General features: G+C 45.4%; 1 protein-coding gene across 1 annotated transcript; it reads left to right on the forward strand.

Annotated features, from left to right (window-relative positions):
* Positions 1 to 6,185: 6,185 nt before the first annotated feature.
* Positions 6,186 to 9,584, forward strand: LOC135395511 (L-seryl-tRNA(Sec) kinase-like). The gene is made up of 4 exons (XM_064626682.1): positions 6,186 to 6,457; positions 7,124 to 7,355; positions 7,407 to 7,575; positions 9,253 to 9,584. Exons 1-4 carry the CDS (start codon positions 6,275 to 6,277, stop codon positions 9,566 to 9,568), a joined length of 900 nt encoding a protein of 299 aa, XP_064482752.1. The 5' UTR covers positions 6,186 to 6,274; the 3' UTR covers positions 9,569 to 9,584.
* Positions 9,585 to 9,811: the final 227 nt, after the last annotated feature.

Here is a 9,811-nt window from a genome sequence, read left to right on the forward strand (position 1 = left end):
TGCGAAACGGCGCTTCGCTCAATTTCAAATCCACGCATCTTGTGAGGGAGCTTGGCGAAATCCACGCGCAAATCCGCTGAAAAAAGGGCCATTCAATCCAAATCCAAATCATTCGTGGAAAATGCGATTGAATCCAAATCCAAATAATACCTGGAATATGGGATTGAATCTAAATCCAAATCCTGCCCATATTTTTTTGCGCAAATCAAATCTCAAATCAAATCCGCCAGCCCTCCGGTGGATTTAAATCCGGATTTAAATCAAATCCGCAACACTGCTGTGTAGCACGAAAGACGGTGGCAAGAGTGACAGTGTCATTCCCTCTCCCCAATAACTCTGCCCAATAATGCTATGTGGCGCTTGCAGTGGCCACTACAGTAACTATCCCATGACCCGGCTCTCCTGTAGGCTCTCCCATAGGCGATCGCCAGTTGGGTCATAGGCGCCATAGGTGGCTGTACGCCGAAATAAACCTTTTAAAATAAAACATTTAAAAATGCACGCTTAAAATTCCATCCTTCAAAATCCATTTTCTGAAATAAACCGCCTAAAAATACACGCCATCAAAATAAACGCTGTCAAAATAAATCAGTTAGGCTTATCTATGTAATGTTCCGTATGATAGTTTATGGGCGACACGATGTTTTTTTTTTCGGCGGAACATGCTATAATGATGTTTCTTACTAATGTGTACTGTTATGAAGTACATCTCTTCAAATAACGACTTCGGATTTCTAAGTATCCAGTGTAAAAATCATGAGTACGATGCGCGTATGTCCACGCACCGTCTAGTATAGGGTTTCTAGTCCAGATTTCACAATGAAATTGACCAGAGCATTGAAGGCCGCGTCCCTGTGCTTAGCGTCCCATACGCCTAAGACTTTATCTATGCTGAAGTCCCTGCTGTCGAGATGGCCAAGGATCTGCCTCAAGATGCCTCTTTGTGCGGCATGTTTTGGACAATGCATGATGATATGTTCAGTGTTTTCCACAGTGTTACTATGATCCTTGATGTCAACGGCGCGCTCGGTCCTGCGTAGTCGCGGTCGAGACGCTCGCCCCGGTGAACTTTTGCGGTGCGCTCGCACCTTCTCTGGTGCGATCGTACCGTTTCCTTTTTTTTGGGGGTAGCAGAATTCGCTTGCGCGAATTCAACCTCCCCTTGTTATTTTACCAACCACCAACCAACGATGCGCGTATGAATACAGGGCACACACTCTTGACCCTTGAACCAGCTGAGAGCTAAGCTGTGAATGAGGATAACAGACTTGGAGGGGTGGAGGAAGCTGGCTATGGCGGTGTTGTGGACGGATTGCGCGGCGAAGGTCTTTCACACTGGATGTGGTTATGCCAGAGAGAGAGAGAGAGATAAAGCCGACCAGGATACACGACCAATAAAATTCGCCAGCCGCCCAATCAACCTATTTCCGGTGTAGAGAAATCCTGGTTCACAGTTCTTGCCCCGGCTAGTCCCAAGCGCAATCAGCGCACTATTTTCCGCGGCGGACGTAGAGCCGTCGGCTGTCCACCAATCAGGGACGGTGGATTTTAAAAGTTTTATTTCGAAGCGTTTATTCTTCAAAGTTCATTTTTCGGAGTTTATTTCGACAGCGTGGATTTTCTCATGATTTATATTGAAGAGTTTATTTTGAAAGTTTGATCTTTAAGAGGTTTATTTTCGAACGTTTTATTTTTACATGATTTATTTCGGCGTCATCCCCCATAGGTCATAGGCGCCGACTGCGGGGGCCCTTGTCCCCCCCCCCCCGGAACATAAACTAGAGGGGGGCGCCGCCTCCCCCGGGAAGTCCCGCTAAGAGACTGACACCAACCTTTGGGGCTCGGCGTGCCCGGGTCCAAAGAGCGAAGAGGCACCAACCCCCAAAATGCATCTTGCAATTTGTAAAATATGTATCCGCCCACCATACTCATTATCACAGTAGAAGGTGAGGCGAAGAGAAACACAGAGGATGACACAACACATAGCCCTGAATTTCGCCCAAACCAATCAGATCAATGAAACGAAGCAGTCAAAGAGGCACCAGCAGCTGCCAGTCTTCGGAACGCATATCCGTTGGGAGCGGGTTCAACTCCCGCTGCTCCATTTCATTGACCGCATTCATTATATTGCTCGCATTTCGGGTCAAACACCGAGGATTCAATGCATTTTGTTCCTTTTGCACTCAGTTTTCAAAGGCGTAATGCCTTCAGTTGTGCACATATTCACTGTTTACGTTCTCTCTGCTTTTTCTTTCTTTTCTGTTCTTCCTTCCTCTTATTTCTATACCAGTTCTGCATACATCATAGGACCCCGCCAGAGTGTGTGATTCTTCAGCTTTAGTTTTGTGTTCTTCATTTTTCTTTTCCTTTTCTTTCCTTCTTTTTGTTTCCTTTTGCTTTATTTTTTGTCTTCCCCCTTTCACTTTTTTGTTGAAACAAGCCGACATCCATCTGGCTTACCTTTCCTCCCGCCAGAGCACTTACTTCGCGGTGCGCCCTTGACCCTCAGCTCCCTCAGACGACGGGACACGGGAGTCGTGATTGCAGCTCAGACGCCCGCCTTGTACGCAAGCTTGTACGTGAGGAGTAGGGCAGGGATTTTTAGGCACTAAAAAAGTGCGAGATAGGCAGGCATTTAGCCCCAAAAAGCAGCGAGATAGCCAAATATAGGCACAATAACATTGTAAGACTATATTGACTCATTCCTTCACTATTCTCGTAGCATGGCACAATGAAAGTCGTTCTCAAGTTTGCAAACTTGAAACTTGATCTGTTTGCTCTAAATAGGGCCTTGTAGCGGGAGAAGCTTCTTTTCACGTCACATGACGTCACAGATGCAAACTTGAAACATGAAATCTCGTCGGTGTGTCCCCGCCATTTAGGATCTCCCCAATCTTCAGCAGTGTGGAAAGGGCCCGATTCTTTTGAATGAGTGCCTCCATCTTCGTGGTCGCTCTGGAGCCTTTCTCTTCCAGGTTTTGGAGCGCAGAGCGGACACGTTGTAGGATCTTTAGAGATTCATTCAAAGAAATGCCAACTGTTTCTAGCTTTTTCATGTTCGTCGACAGGCAGGAGAAATTTTCGGTTCACTGCGTTGTACTGATGGCAACCAACCGATGCGGTGAGCAGCCTTGTTAACTAACTCTACTCTACGACAGGAGACACAAAAAGCTAGCCTCACACGAGTTTCTGTTAAGGAGGTCACATGTCCGTGAGTCACCGAGGCCCACGGTAGGAGGCTATCGAGGGGATCAACATATCCCTCTCAAGAAGGGTCGATGAGTCAAGGAGTGCAGAAAAGAAGGCTATCGGAGGGGTCAACGTATTTTTCAGGCTTTGTGACGCGATGGTTGCTCTATATAGTCGTCAAGGTTGCGACGAGAATAAATGTGTGTTGGAAGGGGACAAAACCTCCCATTCTGCCGTGATATATAACATGGAAGTAAGAAGGTCCGGTCCCAAATTGCCTCGAATAGGCAATTCTGTGGTAAAGCATGCCAGTAATCAAATTTGTACAACGATGGAGGAAATCAATTGAATCTGCAGCTGTAGCACAGCGCCAGCTTGGAAAGGAAGGGTTCAAGATGACTCGTAAGTACTTCGACTAGTGGACTGCACTCTACAACAGAGTGAATATCCCTGTACACCATGGTGTGTTTGAGTTGACCATAAGTTTCAGCTAATGTGACGTTTGACTGAAAGAGCATTCACTGTATAATGCTTGAAATTGAGGTATTGGTTTTGAACTTGCACGTTAGTTACACCTCAGTCATAGCTATTGCATATCTCTGACATTAGTGCTTTTCTGGAACTGTTACTTACTTGTACTATAATAAAAATCTTGATTATTACTGCCTGCTCCTGCCAGAATGACAATATGTAATTATGTAAGTATAAGTAAGAAAACAAATGTAAGTAATTATTTTATTGACAGGCATTTCATGCTGTCAAGTTTTCATAACAGGCTGTCCTGTTATTCAAAGGCCATACTACTTTTTGCATATGAAATAAATTGTAATGTATCACATCTTGTTCGAGTGTCATTCCTGCTTATTTCATGGACAAGTGTAGAATGAACATCATGGACCCCCGACCAGTTGCAAACGCTGCCAATACCCCGAAAGTGTGTATTGAACTCTCTGCATCACAAAAGGAAATTAATATACTACCGTGCTGCTGTCCTGTTTCCAGGAGAAAATAGTGGGGATAGCACCTGGCTTCAGCCATTTCTTGTTGTGGCTAAAGTAAAAGCATGAGGGCTCGAAGTGTTTGGAACATATCCTTTGAGTCCGAGAAGGGTGAAAAGACTGCTCAGATACACTTTGAAACCACTGTCCCAAAAGTATGGGGTCATCGTGGGGAAACTTGTAATATTGACAGAAGTACGACCTATGGCACCTCAACAATTCCCATCGCCTATGTATAGAAATAATGATTTGATTATTTCTCCAATAAAGGTGTTAGGGAATGTTAGTGAATAGTGACACTCACTTGTGGGAAGATACTCCAGATATGGCAGAATGTCTTGTGTGACATCTTGGAAGCGCGCATGACAAGGGCATGACTTGTGCCCGAAGCACAAACACAATTCCGGAAGCAAAACTCCAGATACAGTGCAGCAAGATTCGCAAGTCCTCTAGCAAACACCAAACACCTTATTACAAACGAAGAAATGCTGACATGACAACAACAGTGGGAATAGTGGGTATTGCCGGTGTACATTGAAGAACAATATTCACCACGATCCTGCGGCCTGGGAAGCTTCCTTGCACTGGCTTCAAAACTGTAATCCACATCTCCAGGAAGCAGGCCATTACATTAAAAAGAAAGAAAGTCAGAGCCCAGAAGAATTCTCGGCGAGCTTGTGCTGTGAGGTACCACCTCCTCCCCGTGGGCGCCGAGCCCGTAAATCATTCCAATTCACATTATGTAATCTTTCTGCTGTCTTTGCTATTCCAGTGACACTCCCCTTTTCATATGTTGTCTTTTCAATGTGTATTAATTGTGTAAAAAGAAGAAAAACAAGTCGTCGCACCCAAAAGTTTAACGTAAGAGTGACGGGCATAGAAATCATAGGGAATCATCCTTATGATTCCTATGGTGTCAGGGCCCCATGTCTTTAGCGACGACAGAATGCACCTGAAGCGGTATGTTTGTTTGTGCGCTTACGAGGCACTTCCGGGAGAGACAAATATTTTTCGGCTGTGGCGGCAGTCCCACATAGGAGGGACCTCCAGAATTACCATCCCCAGGGTCAAACCAGTCTTTCAATCGTTTTATTACTCCGTCGGAGTTTCCCCTAATTCCACATGTTCTAACGTTCTAGTCAAGGATGTCTGCTCAGTTGTTTCAGCCGCATTGTTTCTTGTGATGCAGCGAGCGTCAAAGTCGCACTCGCCGCTAACCGCGGCCGGCTGTCGGCAATTCCGGAACCGAAACTCTGCTAGCTTCCCCTTGCACTCAAGGCCGCCTTTTCTTTCTAGAACAGGTGATTACAGCACAGGAAGGGCGCAATATTACTTACTTCATGTTTCTTTTATGCTTACTGCACATTTATTTCCTCGTAAATTGATTACAGTAACAATATTCACCATTGAAACCGAGCTGCCAAGGACAGCGCGCAAACAGCACTGGCATAATGCGACACTGGCAGCCACAATATGGCGCATCCCTCGTTTTGACGCAGAGCCAGCGCCACCTTTGCTTCTAGCCTCTCCTTATGATTTCTATAGCTTCGACATAAAAATTCTGACGTTTCATGACGTCTGATGAAGCTCGCAGCGCCTCACTTTAGTCCGCAAGTGAACTCGCGAGTTTCATCCCCTTGCAGTAGCCCTGACAAATTACGAAATGCTTCGCATGCTTCAGATACACTTTCAACGTTTCGAATATGAGCGGGCTTCAACGACTTCAATATTCAACACACAAACCCAACAAACTACAAAGCAGGCAAAAAGTTCCCAGTATTTCAACAACGTGAAAAATGACCGTCCGTGCAACATTCGTGTGAAGGAACAGGCCTATTAATAAACAGCACAACAAAAAAAAATGATGAAATTTAAATAATGGCTTCATTTTTCCCGCGGGGGCAACTAGAATGCAAGGCATACCACACAGCAGCCAATGAGAAGTAGGAGCTACATTTTTACGCGGAAGCACCTGGAAGAGTGAGTGACGCGGCAGGATTTAGCGCCTCCTGCTGGAGAGAGGCCTGTGTCTGCCAGTGTCTGTACTTTCTGAATTTTGGAAGTTGTAATGTTATAACATTATCAGCATGAGTAATAAGCCTGTGGTGGCTGCGTTTTTTGGTATCCCAGCAAGTGGTAAGACTACTTTAGTTGATCAGGTCGTGCAAGACATGCTAAAGGACAGCGATGAAGGCTACGATCACCCACCCTGGTTCCCGTGTGTAATACGCTACGACTCTGTTATGAGTTTGAAGGAACAAGAACAGATGGTAACGTCCTTTCATCCCATTCTTTTCCAGAGTCTTGCATTACTACGAAACCATTAGCACAAGCCAACATGCCCAAATTGAGTGGAGCAGGCCATTGAAACGCGTCAGACAAAGATTTTTCTGGATTTCCAGTTTTATTTTTACACGACAATAAGACCTGCAAAAATTCTAATAAAACTCGAGACGTCTCGTCTGCAAAGTTTGAAGTAGCCTAAGCACTAACGTGTATCAAGTGCGAGGTATACCTACTACACCTATGCCGAAGCTAATACGGTCGCCACTGTTGACCAATCTCTCGTGGCCTCGCTGCCTCGCTTTGATGAGAGCTTGACTATCGGGGGAACAGTGGAAACAGCAATGGTCTGGTCGACAGTGGTCGGGTGCTGGCATGGTATCGTTTGTTGATAACAGCACAGTACAGGATAGCATAACATGGCTACATTAGCGTAGCGAGAAATAAGTTTTGGGAGTGGTTTTATTGCAACTCTACATGGCAAATTTCACTGCCGTTTTCCCTTCCCCAAATGTACTACCAAAGGTATGAGTTAGGGGGTGTTGCATATTTGTTTACATCATCTACTATGGGAGGGATTCACGTATGCAGGATTTTTTTACACATCATCTATCTGTTTGCCGTCAGTTCGTGAATAGCCCCAATGTTTACAGAGCACGTGCAGTGGCCTGATGAAACGTGTCCGGCAACAGTTCCTGTCTGCTGCAGAAGCATTGATCGCTTGGGTGTTGGGAAAATCCACCACGGAAAAGAACCCTCTATGGCAATCCCTGAGAAGTGGTATCACTCGACAAGCGGAGCCAGGCGAAAGGCCCGTGTTCCTAGTGGACGACAATCTATACTACAGGAGCATGCGTCACGAGTGGTTCACCATTGCCCAAAAGAGTAAGTCGCTGCTGTTGTCAGAAGTGGAATGCAGGGGCCTTGTTAATCTAGTGTCTCTCTGTTTCTGCCAGGTGTTTGTAGCGTGTCCTGTGGAAGAGGCAGTCAAACGGAATGCTATGCGTCCTTGCTCTGTGCCTGAAACAGTCGTCAGACGCATGGAAGAGCGTCTAGAACCACCTGGAAACCGTTACTGGGAGCAAGCGTGTATCACAGCACATAGGTGAGCGTTGTTGCATGGCTTGTGGTACTTAGAAAGAAAGAACTGAATAGTGTGTAGATCATTTCCTGTTGAAAACAAGGCCAAGCCGATGACCATCCATTGACTGTTGCAAGACCAACAGAGCCAAGCAATGTCATAAAGCACCGCAATTTATGGTCAACTTGCCAATCAGATCGAGCTTAACAACGAGGATTAGCCGAGGCAGGACACAAACACGCCAGTTGTTTGATTTCATCCGAGCTGTCCCGGCGCCTTTTGTTTGGTTACCACATGGTGACCGACAATGCCGGTTAATTTTGCGCCCGCCGACATGTAAGGCATATCACCGTACGGCGTATAGCTCATCATTCTGCCTCTCTGCTGAGTCCCAATTTCCCAATCTGTAAGTGGCAACACGTGTTGATATTCCGCAGGCACTTTCAAGTCCTCTATTATTCACCACTTGACATGGAGAAAGCAACGAAAAAGAGAAAAGAAAACTGGACAGTGCTGACCTTGATAGAAGCTTGGTCAACCCTTTGAACTGTAATAACATCACCAATTACGTTTTTACCGTGTGGAGTGAGTAGAACTGGAACGCGTGCAGTGATGTTAGAGTTGTTGTTTTTTTATGAAAAATATCGTGCACAGAGAAAATTTGTGTGTTAATCATCAAGTGAAGTTGCCTACTTTCACAACACGCTCGAAACTGAAATTTTTTAGATGGCTTTCTGTGCTCCTTTAAGGGAGTTCCGAACGTGGAGAGGTCCAGAAGGTATATGGCGTAGAATTTAGTTTGGGTACATTTGATTCAATTATTTGAATTTCAATTCAATTATTATTGAAAGTTAAATCGATTACAGTAAAACCTCCAAAGTCGGACACCTCCCTACCTCGGACAACTCCCCATGTCGGACAAGATTTCATTGCACCGGCAGCCTCCCATTGAAACTACATGGGGACGGAATTCTCTATGCCGGACACCTCCCTATCCCGGAAGTAGGACAGGGTTTTCCCTGCCCAAAATAAGCCAGTGCCCTTGACTTTCACCCTTTTTTTTCCCTATACTGGTCTCAGCATTTTGTTGTTTTAGTTTTTCGAGTCCAAAAAGGGGTGTTGTCAGTCTACATTGCAACTATTCTTTGTGTGAGCACTTGTCTTCGGGTTGTCTAGAGCCTTTCAATGCACAGTGCACCAAGACAATGAAAAGTGGGCTGACACTTGAGCTTAATTCCAAGTGGGTTTAAATTATCGAGCAAGCATCGCGCTGCTCAAAAAGCTCCAAAGGTAATGCCATTGAGTGGAATCAGCACAGAATTGAATCTACCAAAATCAGTAATAATTATTAGTGAAGAGTGGATAGAGAGGTACCAGGTACCACTAATGACCATGAATTGAAGAAGGGGGACATTCCTGGCAACACAGCTGTGATCTTTTCCACTTTTTTTTCCCTCGTATTCTACCTCGGACACCTCCCTAAGTAGGACACACTTCGACTGTACCGTGGGTGTCCAAGATAGGGAGGTTTCACTATATGTTCCTTCATCATATACCAAACCGTATTACCAATATGTTACATACGATTTCTTTTGTGTCACCCACATAAATGGTAGGAAAGGTATAAATTCTCCATAAAAGAGCAAGCAAAGAGCTTGTGGAAAGAATCTTGGATAATAAGGCTTGACACAATGGTTGCAGCTTGCCCTTGGGCTCTCGCCATTCCTATCTGCTAAGAGCCATCTTGGATTGCCCTGAGGCTCCATGCATTCCCAGCACCGCTGACCTCTCTGCTGACCCTTCTCTGCTACACATGTGGGATTTGGCTCTGCGCCGTGCTGTAACAGTCGCTATGAAGGATCTGCCCAGGGACGCTTCAGTCTCATTGGAAATGTGCCGTGTGCGCCGTCAGATCCTCGCTTGGGCTCGCTCCGAGGGGTCTGCACTTTCATCTCCACCCAATGTGGATGCTCTCGTGGCACTACTGCAGGCTCACACCATAATGTCTCATAAATAAATCTTGTTTTTCGGCATCTTTCTTTCTTATGTATCACAAAGTGCCTGGTGGACATACAGAACAACTGCTTTGTTGCGCTGCACCACTGTTATGTGGATATGTCTGACAAGATTGCGAGCATTATTTTAGTATGAGCTATCAGTACAAACTGCTCTGTGTGAACACCTTAGTATGCTCTGAACTGCATACCGAACTGAAGTGCTGCTTTAAACTTGTTTTTTAAATTTGTTTTCTTCCTTTACC

The sequence above is a fragment of the Ornithodoros turicata genome, chromosome 5 (assembly GCF_037126465.1).
Source record: "Ornithodoros turicata isolate Travis chromosome 5, ASM3712646v1, whole genome shotgun sequence".
Classification (NCBI taxonomy): domain Eukaryota; kingdom Metazoa; phylum Arthropoda; class Arachnida; order Ixodida; family Argasidae; genus Ornithodoros; species Ornithodoros turicata.